Raw genomic sequence first — 22,814 nt, 5'->3', positions numbered from 1 at the left:
TGGAACTGGACAGACGGGGTGTAAATCCTGGATCTGCCTGCCGTTCACTGTGCAATTCGGGGTAAACGATGTAATTCCGTCTATGCTTCAATTTTCTCATTTATGAAATGAGAATAATAGTATCACTCCCAATTGTTGAAGTTAATTTTTATGTAAATAGTCTAATATACGGCGTGGTACAAGATAATGGGCAACAATAGCGACAAGCTATTAGAATAAAGGAATGTAACAGCTTTAAGGTCTTGGACAAAGAATCTGCAGAGGGTACTTCTTGGAGTCTCTTCGTACTCATGGTGCTTAAAAGGGACCTAAGAGACTTCTAAATCTTACAGATGAGGAATTTAAGGTCAGAGAAGGTAAACGATCTAAGGTTAGTTAAGTGCTGATGCCAGAATCAGTCCAGCTCTCATATTCTTCTACCACACCAGGCGTTTGCTCGTAATAGAGTTACTCCCAATATGCTCTCCCATCACTCACCCTAGAATCTGAGCTCTGCCTCTTATGCAAGACCTTTGCCTCTCATTCCCATTTTAACTCAACTTCCTTTATTCTTTCTCTTCCCTCTCCCCGCTATATCTAGGACACAGGACCGGGTATATTTATTTTACACCATAAAAATAGAAACATGGTCGGGTTTGCAGCAAAGTAGGAAGGGAGATGGACTTGGGGCAGCTGAGGGGTTCTCAGTAATTCCCGTTAGTCCCCTCACCTGGGGGTGGGGATGGTTAGAGTCGGTTCTTGAGTTTCCAGTGGCGATGGAAGCAAGGATAGTAGAGGAAGTGCTTGCTGTCAGAGAATGCTGCTTAATCGAGGTTTCCAGAGGCCGGAGGTTCTGTCTGGGGAAGGCAGCAGTCGGTCTGAGTCACAGGACAGCTCAGGATCTTGGTTTCCATCTTCTGGTATGTTAGACACTCTGAAATACAAAAAGAAATAGACAAGACTGTGGAAGAGGAAGATTACGTGTGTGTGTGTGGTTGGGAAAAGGTAGTGAAAAATTTTAAGTGGCATTCAGAAAGTGTGGCAACAGGCAGAACTTTTCCCATGGCTCTGCACCAAAAGGGAGAGGGGAGTATTACAACAAAATGGTAGGTGCTCGGTCAATAATTATTAAGAATGTACTGATCACTGTACTGACTGGAAACTCCAAATTATACATATACCGATGCGCGCACACACACACACACACGCACACTCTTTACTCATTCTACCTTGTCCTCTTGCATACGGATGGGAGAGGGGTGGTGGAATAACTAAGCTCCACTGTTATGGCGGCTCCCTGCACTCATCCCCAAAACATTTACTGACTGTTCTCTGTGTGCAAAGCCCTGAGCTGAGTGGTCAGGGGATGCCGATCAATCACGTACTACATCATCACCTGTGTGACCTGTGTCGCAGTGGAGGAAGGAATGTCAAGGGATTTCATTCCTCCCGCCATAGCAAGCAAGCCAGCAAAGCACGCTAGCTAAGGCCAATTCATTAATAGCCAGTTCTACCACCTCTGATTTGTGCTTGGCATGTCTCAGCCTCAGGGAATGTTAACCCTTTAGTCTGCCTGGGGAACATTGATCCCTAAGACTGCTCTTAACCTTCCACTGAGATCACCAAACACTTACTATGTGCTAAGTGCTGTGCCTTCACTATCTCGTGTAATTTCTAGAATAACCCCGACAAATAGTAGCTCTCTGTTCCCTATAAAACATGGAAAATGACCCCCAGAGAAGCCCCAGTCTATCTGAATCCAAAGCCTGTACCATGCCATGCTCTGCTGCCTCCCAGACACCAGGATAGTCGGAATGTATCACGTTCGGGAGCACGGCTCCCCCTTTCTCTCCAGGTGAACTAGTTGGAGCCTTTGGGGACAAAAAGGCCCTTAATGTAGGGTAGTGAGAGGGGTCCAATAAAAAGCCAAGAAAAGAGGCATCTTACCAAACTTTCTCTACCAGACTGAGAAAGAAATGTTAAGGAAATAATGCCAGAGTTCAGGAAGCCTAAGGAAAAGGAAGTCCTCATAAAGGGTGTCCAAGGCCCTCGGTCAAGTTCTGGGAAAGGCTCAGCTTTACTCCACGTTTAGAATAGACATCCTAAGTTAGCCAAAACTTCAGCTGAGGTGGTATTGTTTTTATAATCTCAAAACACATGTAAGAATAATCTCCACTGAAGGTAAAGTACATTTTCCATTTGTCATCAGATCAACACAAATTTCCAAATCTCTCTTAGCGTTTAGAAAATTTTAGAAAATTTCCAGGCATCAAAGTGGTAGAAAAAGATATTGGAGGAGAGAGAGAGAGAATATTTTAGTAAGAACAAATATATAAAGGAAGGTTTATTTTATTGCCACCAAATGAACTAACCAAGTGGCGAAAGGTACAGTAGGTGGTGTGGGGAGGTTAGGTTATTAAACTTTTTTTCCCCCCTTAGTAATAAAGATCTAGGATGGGTGTCAAGCTTTACTTTGTCTCTTTAAAAAGCCACAGAGAGAGAAGTCCAGCCAAATCTGCAGAGAAAATAAAAGAGGGGGAAGCTTCCTATCAGAAGCACGGGGACAAGTTGAACTTTGCTTTGAAAACAAAGTTGGGCTCATGTAACATCTCCGCTAAGGTTCTCCTTCCCTTACACATCTGAGTCTGTAGAAGAGAAACCAGGAAACAGCCACCTCCACCCCCGCCTTTTCAACGTCCCTGATTTGTCAGGTCAAGGCCAAGGGAAAAACATAGGGAAGTCTCCCAAACACAGGAGCCAGTGCAAGGATGTCAATTTAAGTTCAATGCTGAAGTAAAAAATAAAGAGCAAAAGCACTCTTTAAGAAGGTCCTAGACACATCTGTGGAAGGCAATATACAACTAAGGCTCAATAACCAAGATTTCAAATTAATCGTTTACTATCTCTACTGCCCTTGGCAATGACCGGCTACCTAAAAGATATGGGACCTTAAGCGTTCTCTCTTGTAGGTACAAGGGGAGGACAAAACAGAAGAAACTGGATGCTGCCCGTTTTCTTTCTTCCTACCATTCCAACTGAAGTACCCTAAGGAAAACATATGAAGGTTCAAGTCCTCTTATCTCTTTTCCACAAATCAAGCGGCCTGAGTAATTCTCAAAAATCAGGGGCGACCATAGGAATGAGGAAGGTGGTTGCCGGCACCTCTAATTTGCTATGAACCGCAACTGGTCAAGGGCTGACTGGTTTAGCCGACACCCTTTTGAGTCAAACACAAAAAGCTGCAGCCTGTATCTGTTTTCTCTGTTGGCATCGCTCCCCGGCCCCACCACCCACATCTGTATTCTCAACTTTTGACTCTTGCCACAGTGAGGACAAAGGGAAAGGACAGGAAAAGAAAAAAATAAACTGTAACTGCAACATCAATTTCTGAATAGATCTCAACCTTCTTATCCTCTTCCCCTCCAACTTGTAACTAAGCACGAAAGGTTTCTGCTGTTGTCCCCCAGCAGTTAGGAATAACTTGATAAAGTTTACACCGCATTTGCTCTTTTGACACATATGTGCTTCTCGTTATTTCTACATGGGGTGGTGGGACAGGATGTTTACTTGAGAGCCGATATCTCACGTCCCTCTGTCGCTTTGCCTATGCAGCCTCAGTGAGTTATTACTCAGCAATTGCGAACAGCAGCTGACGGGGCTTGTCCATAGTTACTCATAAACAAGTATGAGAAACACCCCAAAACCCCAAACCCATTTGGATGGTGTTATTACGTCTGCATACATGAGGGGGTAACTCATCCCTCTCACATCAGATTGGCTTAAATAAAACACTTTAGGGGAAGCGTACATCTTTCACCATGTCCAGAAGGGCCGACGAGGAATCCTACAACCTGTCGCTTCTTTGGAGGTGGAGACAAGAACCGGGTGGGCATGTCAGAGTCCCAAGAAGGGACGAGGCAGAAAGGGCGAGCTGGATTCCAGCAGCAGCCAGTCCTGCAGTATACCCTCCCTGCCGGGCGTGTTCCTAGGCTGATGCTATTTCCGAAGTGTCTAGTGACACCTGTGCAGCTTCACGTAACCAAGGCTGCTACTGAGAGCCTCTACCCTGCCTGTGACCTAGGCCTGACCTCTACCTGTTAAGACCTACATTCCATTTATTAAGCCTCACTGGATTGTCAGAAAGCATTGGGGCAAGACAGAAGGGTTAACTGGGGTTTCTGTATGACAGACTGTCAACGTGCAGCAAGAAGGGCAGATGTGGGCAAAGAATTGGCCAGGATACTCAGCATCGCCACCCCAATTCTATGCTTGCTTTACAAGTGCTTCTTCGCTCGCAATTGCACTTTTTGAAGACGTACACAAAAAATTACCCATCCGGCACATCCCACTTCATTACCTTCCACTCCCTGAATACCTTTGATCTCTCCCCACCCATGGTCCCTTTCCAAGACCGAATTACACAAAGGATCAAACAGAAAACCCACAAGGCCATGAAGATCTTGGTGGCTCAGACTGCCTTCGGTGACACCGAGTGCAGAAATCAAAGGGGACAGCTGGACAAGAGCAATGTGAGAGGGGAAGAGTCAACCACACGACAAAGGAAACCATACTTTATTAAACTGGAAAACAAAAACATAATGCTGGGAGACAAACAGACTTTAAAAAAAAAGGAATGGCTGGAAGAGAGCACGCCAGCGGTCACACGGAAGGGGACGGGTGGTCTGGTGTCTTTGCGCGTGCCTGAGACGTGCAGGCACACCCACCACCTCCGCGAGCCCCCCGCGCATCCTCGGACCAAAAGCCAATCCATTCATATCTTCAGAGACACATCCGGGCTGTTCGTTCTGCATTCTGCAGCTGGTTTCACCTTCAGCCCTGGACAGTCACGTAGGCTCTTTGCTGGAGAAAATTTAGGTTTTCCAACCACAGGCTTGCTCTGCAGAGCAGCGGCTTCCGCTCCTGGAGAAGTTTCCTCCTAGTTGCACTCACCAGAGGAGCCAGGGGCCCTGCGTTGAAGCCCCAAATCTCAAAGAAAAATGTCAAACCTTTAGAACTACTTATTTTATTAAAATGATATTAATACACATTTCAAAGGAATTTCATTGCTGTTGCCTCTAAAGCATGTACTTGTTTTGTTTTCCACACCGAACACGTGAGACTATCAATCCAACATATCTAATTTCAGTCATAACAGGCACTCCCGCCCATTCAAAAAAGGGGGGAGGGGAGGAAAAAGGGGGAAAAAGCAGTAATTTACAGCGGCTGCAAAACAATAACAGCTGACGCTTAATTCTTCATGAAGCAGGAACTTCAGGGTAGTGAAGATTCTGCGATTAGGAGGTTTAGCATATTCACATTATCTAGACAGGTTTGCTGTACCATGTTATCACAAACGTCGAATTCCTGGCGTCGAAAAGGGTGGGATTGCTACTCTCTGATCATTTTGCCCTCCCTGGAATCAAACCCCGCTCTACTCACTCTCAACCTGTGGGAGGGCAGAGGGCGGCAGGGAGGGCAGCCCTCATCGGATGACAGAAAAACACGTACAGAACACGTGAGGGCTGTTCCGGACGCCGCATCACTGAGTCTTAAGTGGCACCAGCGCATTCACGCCCCCTGCAATTCTCTGTCTGTGATTTTACAGTGAGCACCAAGGGCCTTAGGAACGACTTCACAGATTCTGCTTTCATAGGAGTCATGTCCTTGCCAAGACACACTATGTTATGCTTTCTTTAAAAAATATCTTGTTTATTTTTTTAAACTCAGGTTGAAATACAAAAGTCAGAGCATGGGCACGGAATTTTAAATCACAGACACAGAAAGAATAAAACCCCTTTGCTTTATGTGATGAACGTCAGAATTGTCTTTTTTGTTTCACTATATCACATATGTACATTGTCTTCATTTACTGCTGTAGACAGGTTTCCTTAAAGTTAACAGCTGACAGTCACGTACAAATCCTCACCTCCATCCTGAAACAAGCGCACCGAGGATTCTGCGGATTAAAAAACAAAAGAGCCCACAAAAAGAAAAAAAAAACAAAACCCAATCCTTAAAGTCCATCTTTTAAACTGTACAACAAAGTCTTCCTTTCATGTATTAGCCATCCTACTTTTGAGGAGAGTCACCTGCCTCAACATTCAGGAAGCCACTTTCCTGACAGCCCCACGTTTTCTGATAAAACCAAATGGTCAGAGAGCTTTTTCAAGTAAACACTACTTTTAGCTTAAACAAGAGCAGCAGAAAGAATTCACATTCTTTTATTCTAGAATGAAAAACATCCCACCTAATTTCTGCAAAAAAAAACAAAAAACAAAAAACCACTCCTATTTGAGAACTGTCCCTCCCCCTGCCCACCCTACTCTGCCATATACTTCCTCCCAAACAAATGTCTCAGGACTCAATGTGAACTACAGCGTTTCTTTGCTTTGCTACACTATATACCCCATCCCACATACAAGGTCATGGTATCATGCATTTTTGTGGGGAGAGCTACAGGGTAGAGTGGCTTGAGAGGGTCAAAGAAAAGAACAGCTAGTTGGCTTAGGACCAGAAATGCATCCGGGAGGTGAACGGTTTACAGCATCCTAAGCACAGAACACATGGCGAACCCAAATAAATAACGTGGAGTACGTTCCGCAGAACGCCCCAACTATGATGCGCATCTCGTCTAAGCCGCTCTTCATCTGAAAATCAAGTTTATTCTGACACAAAGGATCACCTTCGGTCGATCACTACATTGCCCCCTTCCACCTTTAATACGTCACTGCAGGAATCCAAAGCAATCCCCATCACTTCCTAGTTAGTTCTATACTAACTTGGAAGAAAATATAAAACTTACTAGGAGTCTCTAAAAAACTCAACACATATTGTTTTACTCATCTAGCTGGAGATTACCAGTGTGTACCTTGGGGTTAAGACACTAAGTCTAAAAAATAGTGTCCCTAGATATAAAGATATAAACACTTGAAGTGCAGTGATTGTCTTTTTCCCAGTACTGGTTGTAGAAACACAAATAAGCCTTTCAGTTCAGGGAGGAGAACAGAACTTGTCACTTGAATTGACTAAGGGCAGAAATATTCTTATTTCCTGCTGGGAGCAGGAGGTGGGGATAAGACTTGCGCCGATATGTGACAAGCTGCCATCTGCCAAGCGGGGTAAAGTTGGGTTTATCGGGTCCTCCTGTTTCTCTGTACAGACGGTAACACCCCCTTGCCACTAAGACGCATCTGAAGAGGTGTTAACATCAAGATGCTGCTGAACCTCGTCCTCTGGAAAACCAGGAACACGGGAGAACACAGGACAAGGGCAGGGAAAGGAAAGGTGAAGACAAATGGTCCCCGCTCCCCGGCAGTGAAAACCAACCAGTCTCACTGCCGTTAGGGAGGCGCCGCGGGAAATGGTTAAAGCTCAGGGAGGACACTTCAGCTGCACCTTTCTGACAACTGTCGACTGTGGTGATTTTCTTTCCGGCCAAAGCAGAAGTAAAAACTGAGGGAGAAAAAGAAAGTCAAGAAAGAAGAGCAGGAAGCGAGAGCGTGGTGCGAGGCCCGTGAAACCACCTCAGAAACGTTCGCGGGGGACGGGGTAGGTCAGCCGCCGTCACCGCTGCCTTTCCCTAACTCTCTCCATTGCAGTTACTCCTTACTTTAACCTCGAATCAGACCCGACCCCCTCTTTCATTCCAAAGATAAAGAGGAAAGTTTTTTTTTTACTAGGGTAGAAGGTTTGTTATCTCCTCAACTTCCTGCTTAATAGTACTTTGGAAGAGGCTGATTTTTCATTAAGGTTTTAGGAGAAAGGTAAAGAACTCAACTTCAACATGCCTTTAAAAACCAAACAGCTCGACAGGTCCAGGGTCTCCCACATTTCCTCGCTCGTAACACCTCTTGGCTGTCAGCAGGGCACGGCAGACAGGGGCGGGAGCCGAGCTGGTTACAGCAGTTAACTGAGCTGGAGAGAGACCGGATGGGAACCCTTCCATCGACTCCTGATAAGCCAGGCCCAAAATAACATCCCGACATTGCACATGTCATTATCTGTACTGATGGAAGTTTTATTTCAAATGTAATAATACTCTTCAATAGTTGGGGTAAAGTAAGATTTGTTTTCCTCCCCGCCCCTCAAATCCCCAGCCAAAGGCAGTGGCTTCGGTTGTGTTTGTTTACTTGCTCCCGCCCCCCGCCCCCCTTAAAATACAAAGGCCGTGGGAAGGTAGTTAAGTGCAGCAGGAGGGGGGCCTGGGTGGGAGAGTGAAATGCAGGCATGTGTGACGTCGGGAGGGAGGCCCTCTGTTGTAATAAAAAAATAAATCAAAGGAGGGAAACAAATAGAAACGATAATAAACCAAATCCCTACTTCCAATGCTCTCTAGACTGTTCCGAATGCCTTTCCCCTGGTTTCCGTCAGTACCTGGGAGGGAAGAATGGGCGTTTTGGTGCAAAGAACGGAGGGCCCCTAATGAAAGGTGGCCTGGGTCTCTTTAAACTGTGGAACGGGTCTCTGCCGAGAAAAGGCTCCCTGGGCCGGAAGTCCGGCCGGGGACTCCGCAACATCATACCGCTCCGGTTGATGGTGTCTCTGTGCGAGGGACCCAGGGGGAGGCCGCCGCCCGCCCCGCCGCCGCCGCCGCCGCCGCCGCCGTGCGCCGGGCCCAGGTGCTCCAGAGGACGCGAGGGCAGGCTCAGGCTCTCGCGCACCCGGCTAAGGCCGGGGCCGTTGAGGTCCCGCTGGGTGGGGCCCCCGTGGTCCCTGGGTCCTGAAAGCACCCCAAAATGATCGGCCAGGGTCCCCGGAAGGAGGGAACTATGGTCCTTGGGAAAGACTGCCACTGCCCCTGCCACTCCATGCTCTGCCAGCGGGGGGGCGGGGAAGGGCGCGATCCCCGAGTGGTCGACGGGGGGAGGGGGCGGTGGGGTGGCGAAGGGGACCCCGCTCGCGCCGCTGCCGCCGTGCTCCCCCGGGGGCGGGGGCGGGGCGGGGAAGGGCACCCCGCCGTGCTCCGCGGGAGGGGGCGGTGCGGCGTGCGCCAGGGCCGCCTCCTTCGTGAAGGGGTTCGAAAGGTCCACGGAGGGCAGGTGAGCGGCCGCCTCCCGGGGGAAGACGCCGCCGTGATCCTTAGCAGGGGCGGGCGGGGCGGACGCCGGCCCCACCGGCTCTCTCGGGAACGGCGTCCCATGTTCCAAGGGGGCCGGGGGGAGATGATGCTCAAATGTTGAGTTGAAACTGTTGGAACGAAAGCTGCCGACACTTTCCTGAAACTGGGGTGCCCGTTCCTTGTATGGCGCCGCTTTGAAGCCCGCGAGGCCTCCGCTGCCCCCACCCCCAAGGGATGCCAACTCGGAGGCACTTGAGGGGCCATTGTCAAAAGAGCTGCCCGAGGTGCTCAGGTCAAACCACCCCACCCGGGAAGCCTCGCGCCCGTGTCCTCTGTTTCCCTTCCCGGGCACGCGGACGGACTCCACCGTCTGGATGGGCTCCCCAGACACCCTCCTGTGGGGCGCGTGATGATAGCCCAGCGTCTCTATGGGGGCCCCCTTCTCTTCCGTGCTGTCAGGCAGGTCGAGGCAGGAGGACGACACCCGGGTCTCTATGCGGAAGTGCTCTTCTTGCTGCTGCTGGTCGGTGGCCGTCAAGCTGGGCTGCGCCAGGTTTGACAGGCTGACACCGTCGCCTGACGCGCCCTTGCTGGGGGCCTGGCCGAAATGCTTATCCTCCGAGGGCTTTCGGGAGGCGTTTTTAAGCATGTTCTTAAACTCAATTGTCGACGTGGTGGAAATGGTGGCGGCCAGAACTTTCTCCACGCCCGACGTGGGCGCGTGGCCCGTGGGGGCGGCCAGCGTGTTCTGCGGGGAGAAAAGGGGGCGCTGTGGGCCGGGGTGCGGCGAGTCCGGGTACTGCTTCTGGGGCAGGCTGAGGTGCCCCGGGGCCGCCTGAGACAGGCTGTTGTGGTTGGAGTCGGGGGCGAAAAACGAATCATTCTTACTGGGTGACGGCGACCGGTTAGACCCAGGTTCGTTCCCTCTCAGACCGAAGGCACCGAGCAGCCCAGGGGAAGCTGAGAGCCGGTCACAGTCCTCAGTGGAGTCCAGAAGGGCCCTGACAGCCGGAGGGAAGGCGGACTGTACCCCAAAGCCCTGGGCCCTGTGGCTGTAACTGGACAGGATCGGCTGGTACTCCGCGGTATCCGAAAGCTTGCTTGATTTCAGGATGGACTTGGCCGGCTTCTTCTCCAGGTTCATCACCGCAGAGGGTGGCGGCCCCGAGTACTCGAAGTCCCGGTAGTCCTCGTCCTCCTGGAAAGACGTGTCCGGATAGAACTTCTCCTGTGCGGAGTCCATCAGGGACGACGGCCTCTCCATGCCGTCGGCAGGCTGCTTATAGGGCGAGTCGCTGCCCAGGCCGAAGGGACGATAGGTGGACACGGCATTGGAGAGGTCCCGGGGGTAGCTTTCCTCTCTCCCAGGGGGCGGTGACCGCGTACTGCTGGGGGTCGAGGACCCGGGGCTGATGATCTTGGACAGCAGGGACATGGTATCTACGCTGCTGGATGTGGGCTTGTCCATCATCTCGTCTTGGGTGGGCGTCCCGCTCCGTTCATCCCGCACGGGGGTCCCGTCGATGTTGTCGACGGACGTGCTGGTGGGGCCCCGCTGGAAGTCCGAGGGATGGCTCTCTGCCGGGGCGCTGGACCCCAAACTGCTCAGGATCGGGATGTTTAAGTTTAAGCCACTGAAACCAGGATTACCTTTTAAGAAGTTGTGGATCTTCATTTCCAGGCTCGGGGAGGTGGACTCGGACTCCAGCTTTGGCTTGGAGACCTCTGAAGATTGGCACATGGCAACTTCAGAAGGAGGGGCAGCAGAGCTAGCATTGTGGGCACCTGTGAACCCCAGGGAGTTGGACGGCAGCTTGAAAGTAGTGCTTGGGAGACCTGGGCTTTGCCCAAGCGAGACCTTGCTGGCTGAAGTTGAAGACACTTCAGATACTGATGAATTGGGAGAATAGCTGAAGCTTTTGGGAATAAAGGGCTGGGCACCGGAGGGCAGACTTCTTCCTTTCACGCTAGAGACCGTGGTGTTGGCAGGGGAAACCGCGGTGCTCTGGGAAGCAGCTTCACTGGCTGGAACTGGGTTCCCAGTAACGCTCTGAAGTAAAGATGACAGGCCTGCAGAAACAAGGATTAGAGGAGTTAGAAAGAACAACGCCCCACCTTACAGTAAAAACAATTTAAGCTAACAGGATATTCTCACTCATTCCAGTGGGAACCAGATAGACATTAAAATAAGAGGCCAAAGGGAATCCAGGCCAAACAAGCAATGGCTAAATCTCCCAGAAAACACTGGATCTATTTGTCAATATAAAGAGAGCACGTCGCCGAAATGTTTCCAGTACAGTCATGAAACAAGTCCAACATGGCAAGATAAAAGGCAACAGGAAGGGGGAGATTTTAGTGTCAGAATCATTCATGGTTTAAACAAGACAAAGCAGAAAAAGAAAGGAAGCAAAATTACTCTTAAAACAACACTTTAAGCCAGTGTTTCTTAATGTTTGATCTGTGGAACTGTTTCTCTAAATCCGAACAGATATTCTGCCCTGCCCTTCCTGTCCAACCACGACTGCCTCCAGTAACGAACACTGTTATTCTCAAGAGGGAGATGGCATCTGCAAATTGCAGAAACTTATTTGAACAGGGACGTTTACGAGAAGATCTCTTGCTAGACCTTTGGAGAAACAATGCTCTTAGCTATCAGTTTTTAAAATGTAGCAATAATAAACATACAAACATACACCACAAAGACTTATAAAGCTAGGCCATCGGGGCACTGATCCTTTCACAAGAAAACACAGTCCCCGCCTCAGAGCTTGAAAAACTCAAGGATCATTGATCTACTGAGGCTGACATGGGTAGAGTCACCCCACTCACTGACACAAAACCTTCTCAGAAGCACTGAGAAAGAATTCCCTGGGGAAAGGCCGAGGTCCACCAAAGCAAACTGTGCCTGTAGAAAACTTTTTAGAAAAACACTTGACAAAAAAAATAACAAAGTCCTATAAATTCAAATGTATTTTGAAAAATTTACCCAATTTTGGGTTATAAATGAAAACTTATGTATACTTCACCCAAATTTATAGTTCTTAATCATGTTAAAACTGTTCCTTTTTAATGATACGGTGAAAGAAAATATTTCATATAATAGTTAAGTCAATGTTTCTTCAAAATTTTAATTTTAATTCATATTTGCTAAGAGATTAAAGGTCTTAAGAATTTCAAGGATCCATTCCTGTTACATTTTTAACTGCCATCTACTTCTAAATAATGGTGCATGGTTTTTATTGTTATCCAATATTCAATACCTCTTTGTTGTGGGGCGTCCTTGTGCACTGTGGGATGTTTGGCCGCCTCCCTGGCCTCTACTCACAAGATGCAGCAGCACCCCACCCCCACCCCAGATGTGACAAACGAAAATGTCTTCAGACATTGCCAAACGTCCCGTGAAGGCTCCTGGGTTGAGAATTACTAACACAGAGTAAATCACTGTATTAAAGATACTGTTCTGGTATTTGTAATTCATTGTGTAATTATGCTGAGATGCTTAAAAAAGGTTGCACTGGTATCTGGAGTGTCTGAGAACAGAGAGCAGGTACGTTTTATGAAAAAATGCTGGAAACAAACGGTTTCAGGTACAAAATATATAATCAGCAAAGCTGAATAGAGCAGTTAAAGTACCGATTAAATGTAGGCAAAAACAAAAAAGATGTACTCGATATCTACCGAGGCCTCTATAAAACATCAGGACATAAAAAATGAGATAGTCGTTATTGCATGAAATATTGATAGTACACTGACCTTTCCTACTGTCTTCAGCTTCGGTTAAGATTAAAATATGTAAACCTCAACGTATACTAACCTGTACTAAGAGCTGGGATACACGCAGCCCCTACGGCTGTCATGGCGTACGTGTCAAGAAATCTGGCTTCTGGTTTCAGGTCATCACTGAATAGGTAAATGTGAGACCTTAAGCAGGTCACATCACCTCACCGAGCCTTAACTTCCTCACCTGAAGAGGAGGGGATCAGACTAGATGATACCTAAAGTCTCTTTTTCAGCTTGGACATTTTATGATTCTATGAATGCCAGGTCGTAGATGATAAATAAATACAAAGAGAATAATGAATTAACTGTATTCTATACATTTCGCAGCTTTGGATCCCTCAGGAATGGAATCCAGGACTACGCCAGGGACACACGTCATCTGAGCCCCCTGGCACAGGTGAGTTTACCTTGCAGTGCCGGGGCTGACTGTGTCTGGGTTTTGGAAAGAGCAGAGAGAATGCTCTCTGGGGTGATCTCCACTTTTGAGAGGATGTTTGCCAGAGGGTTGTGCGATGCCGTCGTGGCAGGTGCGGGTGTTTTCAGACCGCTGGAGAGGTTGCCGGGACTTGCCGGAGTTCCAGGAGACGGTCTTGATGCAGGACTGACCCCTGGTGGCAGAAAGAGGAACTCAAAATGCAATTCAAAAGGACCTTTAAATCAATGATACTTTCTCCTCAAACAAGTTGGGCATGTTTAACAGCAATTCCTGTGACTGATTCGCAAATGGTCCATATCGTGGCTTGTACAAACACAACAATCTGAAGATTAAATTAAGATTTGCTCCTGTCTAGTTGGAATACCCCTAAAATAGACACATCTTAAGTTTTTTTCATATGTTTTCCAGTCATTTTGAGAGCTCCGATGGGAGGCTAAAGAACCTATTTTTTTCTCTACCAAATGAAACCTAGACCTCCACAGCCCTGCAGGTGCTTGATACATACTGCCAGCTGAGCACGATCAGAACCACTGCAATTGTGTGACCCTGCCACTGCCTAAGTCTGTGTGATTAGTTATTTACTTTTGAAATGGCCTATAAAATGAGATTATATAAGCAACCTCTTTCACATTTTTACATTTTAAAACACTGGACTGGTTTTTAACATAGAGAAAATGTATATAAAGATAAAATATTTTTTTATTTTCTTAATGATCAAAATTATAAACAGGTATTTCACAAAGAGAAATAAATAAGCAAACGAAAAACATTTTAACCATATCTTTAATCGAAGGAATGCAAATGAAAACAAATGATGTTTTAAGACTAGATTTGACAGAGATTAAAACAAAACAAAATAGTTTGGGAGAAGCTGAGGAACAACGAGAACTTTCACGTAGTACTTGGAACATAATCAGTTTCTGGAGAGCGTTTTAGTTATAACATGAAAAGACTTGAAAAACCTACGAGCTGCTATTTTTAGTATCTTTTAGAAATATATATTTAAGTATTTATGAAGAAATGAAATAACAGGTTTTCTTCAAAATAATCAGGATTGTGTAGGCCACGTGCTCACACGGTTGAAGATGGGGGATAAGTATGAGTGATACCAGAGGTGCTCCACTTTTGTACTTTCATCAAAATTTCCATTAAAAAAAAAAAAGCTTTATATAGTCATCCACCCTTACAGGAAGGGTTGTGAGTAAAATTTTGGCACCAAGATTGTTCATTACAGTACTCCTTTTAACAGTGAAAAATTGGAAACTTACTGGATGTTTAATAATAAAAAGGTTTAAATAAATAACCAAGTGTTATATAGCTAAATTTTAAATAGCTGGTTTTGAAACTATATGCAATATGCTTCAATAATTGACAGAAACTTTATTACAAATATTTAATCTCCCAAACATTCATATACACATACACTTGTAAGGTTAGACACCAGTGGTTTCCTCTGGGGTAGTGCGATTATGGATATTTATTTTATTCTATTTTCTAATTTTTCTATAATGACCAAGTATTTAATTATTTTCCTTCTTAAAAGTATTACTTTTAATTTTAAAAAATCAACAAAAACCCAGACTGGTGGTTCACTTACAAAGTTGGAAGTTAGTCTTTTATCTCCCTTACTGGGCTCACTTACCAGTATTTTTCATGACTGATGTCAGGCTGCTAAGGATGGAACTGATCTTTGCCAGATCCACATTAGCCAGGTTTGGCAAAGCCAATGCTGGAGAAGGGGACAGAAGAGCAGTATTCACAGGCTTTGGAAGAGGAGGGGTGGCTGTCATGGGCGCAGGCACCGGGGTACACGAGGAGGTCTTCGGGACACTTTCCGTTGGCTTTGTAGGGGCAGAAGTGGATGCGGCTGCCTTCTCTACAGGTTTTTCCTTCCTGTCCTCTACTATTTAAACAAAGGAAACAGATATTATTGCATCGTCCTACTTTTCAGACTCTGCTTCCAGTATGAAACAGTAATATTTCCTGATGTGTGGGTAAAAAGCACTATGCTTTAGAGAAAACCACTCACGTCATGATTTCTTAAGAAGTCATTCCCTTTATAATTTATGATCCTTCCTGACTTCAAGGCCTGCTTAAAACGAATTTCTCCAATTCGTCTTTTAGCTTACTTAATGATCTCTTTGCATCTTCTTAGTATCTGTGCATTAAATTTGTACATTTTTGGAAGCATATTATTGGTACGACATTTGTGTTCTGTCTTCGCTAATGATATTTGTCATAAATTGTCCTGTCTTTTCATGCCCGAGAACTTTCTGAAGGGTAGAAACTCTATATATTTTATCATATTTTTCTGTGGCTTCCAGAAATTGGCCTACGGGGGCTGTAATAAAGCACTAGTTTAAAACCACAGTGTTTTAACTCTAGATGCTTTCTAATACTGAAAAGGCTACACATTATATGGATAGTGCATTACATTGAACAGAAGTCAAACCCCCTAATAATTATAAAAGCTGGGGATGTCAGAGAAACAATTCACCAGTCCAGGTTAATTCTGAAAGTGTGGTCAACAAACTGGCTTTGGAATCTTGAAGGTCAAGAGTGACGGAGAATAAGGAATTCCTGCGTAAGCGCCCCTCCCTCCAACACAGTACTATTCGACAGAAATATCGCTCAAGTCACACATGTAAGTTTAATTTTTCTAGTAACCACATCGGAAAAAATCCAGATAAAATTAATTTTAATATATTTTGTCTGAATATAGTCATTAATGAGGTATTTTCACTCCTTTTGGGTGCTAAGTTTCTAGAATCCAGTGTGCATTTTAAAATCGGAGCACATCTCAAGCTGGACAAGCTGCATTTCGAACGCTTGACTGACATGTAGCTTTCAGCGGCCACCACAGGGAACCACACAGACCTTGAGCAAGGATTCTAAACCAATGTGGCACATCGCCCCCCGAACCGCTGCTCTAGAGATGACAGTGCTGCCTCGGTGGCCTGTCTGGTAAGGACTGAACTATCTTTTAACACCTGCCTGTGACAGAGTTACTGGTGGGAAAGCAAAACAAATAAGGAACAAGTTGTCTACTAATCACTAAGGACATACCGATGATTTTTGACCCGTCGTCTTCCACGTCAGAGAGTTCCATGTCTTCCACATCACGGTTATCTGTTGCAGGCTCAGGTGTAGCAGATTTCTCACTCTCCACGGCTGGTGACTGGGATTCCTCGCCCCCCATTCCCTGAAAAGGAGACTCAGAACCAGTTGGGGAGGGAGCGTCCATGCTTGGGGAAGGGACTGGTGATTCTTCTGGATCGGGAAGGGTGGACTTCAATTGATCCAGCTTTTTCTTTAAATTGTTCACTCGATTAGCGAAGGTTTTGTACGCCTAAAAGAAAAAAAAAGAGAGAAGAGTTTACTTCTTTGTGAAAAAGACCAGAAAGCTACCATTTTGACTTTGATCAGGTTTCCTCATTGTCATTAACAAGATCACTGGTACAAAACAAGAACATATCATCATCTGTCGAGCATGGAGTAGTCCCCACCTCCACTTTTTGTATTCCCTAAGTGAATATCTTCATGGGTGCCTGAGCTGGAAACCCAGAGGTTTCTGCAGTTCGGTCTCCCCTGCTCTCTTCTGTCCATCCAACCGACCAAACATCTGTCAAGAGCCTAAATGTGTTGGCCACTCTTCCAGTACTGGAGGTATAGCAAGGACAAACAAAACTCAAATCCATCAATAAAGCAGAACCTGAGAGGCTGAAATTATTAAAAAAATAATAATAACTTTTATTTTAGAAGTTTCAGGTATACAAAATTACTGCGAAGATAATACAGCGAGTTCCCATATGTCTCACACCCAATTTCCCCGATCATCAACACCTAACATTATAGTATGATACATCTGTCACAACTAACAAATCAATCTTGATAGTTGTTATTATTAACTAAAGCCATACTTTATTCAGATACTCTCGGTTTTTACTTAATGTTCTTTTTCTGTTCCAGGATTCCATGCAGGAGACCACAGTATAGTTAGTTATGTCTCCTTAAGCTCTTGTTTGTGACGGTTTATTAGACTTTGTTTTTGATGACCTTGACAGGTAATTTGTAATGGCCTTCGACTGAGATTTTCCTCATGATTAAACTGAGGTTATGGGTTTTTAGGAAGAAGACCACAGACGTAAAGTGCTACTGTCATCACACATCATATCGAAGGTACAGACAATCAATATGATGTACCACTTTTTAAAAAAAAAAATTATTAAATTTATTGAGGTGACACTGGTAAGATAATAGTTTCAGGTACAAAATTCTATAATACGTCACCTTATGTATTCCGCTGTGTGCTCACCACCCAAAGTCAAGCCCCCTTCCACTGTCACTACATATCTGACCCCCTTTACTCTCTTCGACACCCTCCCTACTGCCTCCCCTCCAGTACCCACCAGACTGTTGTCTGATGTCTCACTCCTGATGTTGCCCTTGATCGCCTGGCTCAAATCCCACTGATCTGATGATGTAAACTGCCAATGCCGTAAAGATGCGTGTCTTTTGCTTTTTTTGTTAAGAGTCTTCGATCGTTAAATTATAAAATCATTTTGGTTGCTCATTCAAAAAGCATTATTTTTAAAATGCAATGGAACAGAAAAAAATATATTGAAACTGAGCTTTTGCTTCTGGATATAACTGAGTAGCTCGTATCAGAGCAATGCTCCCACCAAGAACTAGAAAAGCCAGATGTTTACACATACCTATTCATACACACGCACGTGTGCACACACATGTGAGCATACTGGAGGGCTGAGGCAGCCGAGACCTGAGTGCTAAATCCTAGAGCACGGGGAAACGATGAGCAGAGCAAGGCTGGCATTCTGCAGCTACCTGTTCTCCTAGGGTTCTGGTTTGGGGGAGGCAGGCGAGACTTAGAGAATTCAAACAAAAGGACAAGGCAGAGGACCGCTGTTAAGTATACAGAAAAAAAGCAGAGCTTTTAACAGTCTTACTGATCTGTACAGATAAAAATTACATACTTGGAGGCCAAGATTCTGATGTAAGAGGAAAGACAGAACCGCTCAACAATATGCTACTGTTTTTCCCTTCAAAATATTTGCTGAATTCTGCAGCTCTACTTAAGAGGAAATTAAAAAGCCAAAAAGAAAATCTCTGAAAATCAAAGTGGAGTCTAATGGTGCTGGGGAAACAAGGATTAGAGTTCAAATTACTCTATTTTTTAAAAATGTTCCCTTCTATATTTTCTATCCTTTTTATCTCGGTGCTTCCTTCTAGACATTTTCCAATAACCAGTCTTCTAATTCATTAATTCTCTCTTCTGCTGACTCTTATCCATTGTTAAGCCCATCGGTTACATGGGACAACAAGGGGCTCCACCCCAGTGACCGCCCCAGGCGCAGGGATGGACCAGAGGAAGACAAAGCCTTGCCAAGCTACAACCCGGCCTTGAGTCAGTTCAGTTTCGAATCTGATTAATGTGATAGGCTCTCGGGACATCTGCCTAGCAAAGGCGAGGGCGAATCCCTCCTAGAGGAAGAGAAATCATTTGGAGACGCTGTAAATACTTTCCATACAATATTCAGCGTTCAATAAAAAATCTGCAGGCATCGTGAGAGGGGACCAAATGATCTAAAAGAAAGAAACAGACTCACAACAGGTGAAACCAATATTGGAATTATCTGATGAAAACCAAATAGCTGTTTTACAGGTTCAAAAAAAAAATAGAGAAAAATCCCTCCTCCTCTTCTTGAACGGTTCAGCTCAAAACCATTATCTAGAGGTTACGGGGACGCGCTGGTGGCCTTGAGTAAGAAAATAGAGCCGAAAGGGGTGAGGCAAGTGTCTACATGGGGGAAAGGCATCGCACGGGATGCCGACGTCCAAGGAAGACGAAGGGAAAGCCCAGGGAGGTGCCTGGGGCGAGAAGGAAGTCCCGGGAGACGGGCTACACACAGGGCCTTGACCGGATGCGTGAGCTGGAGACCAGGGAGCAGAGTTTTACTGTTAGAAAAGCAATTACAAATGTGGGGAGGAAGAAAACTAGAACAGACCTTGTGGTGTTGGACTGGGACTGGAGAAAACGGCATGAACTCGCGGTTTTCAATATGTATACAGATACAGAAATAAACACAGGTGTAACTACGTGTGTATGTAGGTTAAGTGCGCACATCCAAACATACATGTTTCCCAACTCTGCACTGACACGGTCTGGCAGCAGTGCTAGCCCAACAGTAATGAGTATACCTGGCACTCAGATCTTGGTTGCTAAGTATGTTTCTTCACTAAAAGGAACCAGGGATCCTTGGAGAAATGACCGATCCCAGGGCTGGTGGGAAAGTGCACGATACGCGTGAGACACCTCATTCCAAAAGTAATGTTCAAAACTGATGAGGACACAGCAAAAGAACAAGGAAAGCAGCTTGAAAGGAGCTGTCACTGGCCAAATCTGGGACGATTCTAGCATCAAAATAAGTACCGGTAATAAATTAAAACAATGAATAAATAGGACTCTATGAGTCCACATTGATATAAATAAACGAATAAATTGAAAGTTTGATGAGGAACAACATATTTACATGGTTGCAAAATAATTCCCCACAGAACACTTACTAATTACCATTATTAGTTTCCTAGGGCGTGGTAATAAAATACCACAAATTAGGTGACTTAAAACAACAGAAATTTATTGTCTCATAATTCTGGAGGCTAGAAGTCCAAAATCAAGATGTCAGCGGGTCATGCTCCCTCTGAGACTGGGCAGAGTCCTTCCGTGCCTCCTCCTAGCTTCTGGTGGTGGCCATCAACCCTTGGCTTTCCTTGGCTTGCAGCTGCATCACTACAATATTTGTCCCAGTTGTCACATGATGCTCTCCCTGTGTGTATGTATCTAAATTTCCCTCTTCTCGTGAGGACGCCAGTTATAATGGAATAAAGCCCGCCGGAATGACCTAGCCTTACCTTAATTACATCTGCAAAGACCCCGTTTCCCAGTAAGGTCACATTCACTTATATTAACTAGGGCGTAGGGTGTCAACATATCTTTTTGGGGTACACACAGCAATTACCAAGGGAGAACTTTTCTAGAAGCCTAGAAGATTCCACATTAATAAAAGATATCAAAGGGAATATTATAGGTAGTGAAATACATCAAACTTGTATGCTAACTGAAAGGATGAAATGAGAACACAGGATCACTTCCGTGACATTCCTGCTGCAGATGCATAATGTCGATCTGATTACAAAGAAACAGCACATAAATCCAAATTGGGGAACATTGTATTTGACTTCAAACATATTTAGGTCATGAAAGTAAAAAAAAAGACTGAAGAACTGTTTTCAATCAAAGGAAAATAAAAAGAAATACAATAAATGCAAGTTGTGATTACGGACAGAATCTTCTGCTATTAAAAACTGGTCAATCTGAATTGACCATTCTTATTCATGGCTTCTCCTTCACAAGACTCCTATAAAATGAAGAGCACAGGAATACAAAGGTATAAACCAACGACAAGAAGCATATATGAGGACAACAGTGGCGTAGTCCTCAGATGAGACCTGGAGACCTAAAACTGCAGCAGGAGAATGAAGTTCAGGTGGGTGGGCCTCTGGGGGAAATGCAGATTCAGAATATCGATGTGACAGAGAGCTGGGGGCGGTGGGGGGGGAGGTTGGTGCGGAGAAGGGGAGGGATGGGTAAGAAAAAAAGAAATTCTATGGGAAAAAACCAAACATCTGTAATATAACCACAGGTACCATAACACCTTGCAGTGAACATATTTATATAGTTATAATGTAAGCTTTATTAATTTTCAACCTTTAGAGCAAGAAGTAAGACAATTATGATTACAGAACAGAATCTAAATATTCTCAACCTTCACAATGTAAAAGTAAAGTACGGTTCGGAAGCTGGGAAACCGAAAGGACAGATGAAAACGAATGGGAAAGGACGAGGATATTAATATCTCACCTTACAAAGTGGAGAGAGTCTAGAGTTAGTGGTCAAAAAACAGTACGGTACAGCTGACCCTTGAACACCGGCGGTTTGTACCGCACGGGTCCACTTACACATTCTTTTCAATAAATATACAATTGATCAGTCAGCCCTCTGTACCCCTTGGTTTCGTCTCTGCAGATTCAACCAACCATAAGTCGAAAACACTTATTTTCAATCCGCAGATGAGGCGGGCCACTGTGTGCATTGTTCTAGGTCATTTTACACAAGGGACTTGAGCATCTAAAAATGCTGGCATCTGCAGGGGGTCCTGAAACCAGTCCCCAGTAGATACTGCATGGCACTTAAATGTTTGAGAAGTTGAAAATTATACGCAGATGTTCAAATGGAGTGGGGAGAGTCAGGGCCTCTGATCACACCTTGTTCAAGGTTCAACTAGACTTCAATCAAATGGTTACATAATATTGGGAGAAAGGGCGAGACAGGTAAGTATAAGCTAACTCCTCATCTGTCGTATCAAAAAGTCAATAGATATTTCTTAAATAGGATGAACCAATAAAGAACAACATGGGCATATAATTCAGAAATACGGGGGCATATGCCAGGAAATATAGCTCCATGAGTTAAAAGGAATTGTGTGTAGGAGGTGGGACCGTGGGATCTACACCACCATTTACTTTTCTGATCACATGTAGTGAGTAAAACTTTTAAAAAACTGAGTAAGTACAGAATATAGTTTCTTGCAGAGGCCATTAGACAAGTGTCCAATTATCAACTCCCCTGCCAGTGGAGGTGGGGACTGAGGCCCCTAAATTCAGTTGGTTTATATGAACTTTAGTAACAGAATGTTTCCATCTAGTTTTCCTGGTTAAAAAAAAAATTCCATATACTTCAGCCTAATTTTATATTCTGTATATTCACCCAGCGTACTCCCTGTGAAACGCTAAGACACGAGGCATAATGATGAGGGTGTGCATGAGCTTTAACGTTCAGAAAGACCCAGGTGTTAACTCAGATGCCGCCACCTGCCGTGTTCCCTGAACAAGGTTCCCAACACTCCTCTAACGTAACTTCTTCCTCTGCGAAATGAAGATAACAATGCCCATCCGCACCGAGTTAAACAACGCACATAAAACTGCCGCTGGCACACAGCAAGCGACCAGTACAAGACAGCTCTTAACCGCTACTTACATTGGCCACGACTTTCACCTCTTTGTACTGTGCTTCATAGAAAATTCCAGCATTTTCCAGTGCTTCTGTTAGTGAGGGCCCATTTTTCACCTGCTTATCTAATCCATTCACAAACTCCTCCAGCTTGGCGCTTGCCTCTTCAAATTCTTTGGAAAACTTCTTCCCACCTGTCTTATCTAAAATAACACAAGAAGTATTCATTTCAGGATAAAAAAAGAAAAAGTAAAATATTTAATCTTTTGAAGATTAGATGACCCTAGATGACCTGTGACCCCGTTCTTGCTGCCTTCATGTATAATATTGTCAGTCTCATAGTTTCACCTTAAAAAAAGCTTCTCCGAATCGCAAAAATCACAAAACATTATTGAAATGATTTACGTGAATCTGCTAGATGATTAAGCAAGATTAAGCATCCCAAAGGCACTGTACTTAAGGAAAACAAA

The 22,814-nt window shown here is 45.1% G+C and overlaps 1 protein-coding gene across 5 annotated transcripts in view; it reads right to left on the bottom strand.

Moving 5' to 3' along the window:
- Nucleotides 1-7,972: 7,972 nt before the first annotated feature.
- The window catches only part of RPRD2 (regulation of nuclear pre-mRNA domain containing 2), a 63,767-nt gene continuing 48,925 nt past the window's right edge, over nt 7,973-22,814 (bottom strand). For 3 of the 5 annotated variants that reach the window (XM_039841509.1, XM_039841508.1, XM_039841510.1), the window contains 5 exons: nt 22,372-22,547; nt 16,320-16,602; nt 14,896-15,156; nt 13,225-13,425; nt 7,973-11,107 (listed from right to left, as the gene is read on the bottom strand). In XM_039841509.1, the coding sequence (XP_039697443.1) occupies nt 8,346-11,107; nt 13,225-13,425; nt 14,896-15,156; nt 16,320-16,602; nt 22,372-22,547 (3,683 nt within the window). In that variant the 3' untranslated portion in view covers nt 7,973-8,345. The remainder of the gene's footprint in view (nt 11,108-13,224; nt 13,426-14,895; nt 15,157-16,319; nt 16,603-22,371; nt 22,548-22,814) is intronic. The other 2 variants (XM_039841512.1, XM_039841511.1) reach the window with 1 other exon arrangement.

Source organism: Pteropus medius, unplaced genomic scaffold, assembly GCF_902729225.1.
Source record: "Pteropus medius unplaced genomic scaffold, Ma_sr-lr_union100, whole genome shotgun sequence".
NCBI classification, from domain to species: domain Eukaryota; kingdom Metazoa; phylum Chordata; class Mammalia; order Chiroptera; family Pteropodidae; genus Pteropus; species Pteropus medius.
The sequence above is the reverse complement of the archived record's forward strand: the minus strand, read 5'-3'. Positions and strand labels throughout refer to the sequence as shown.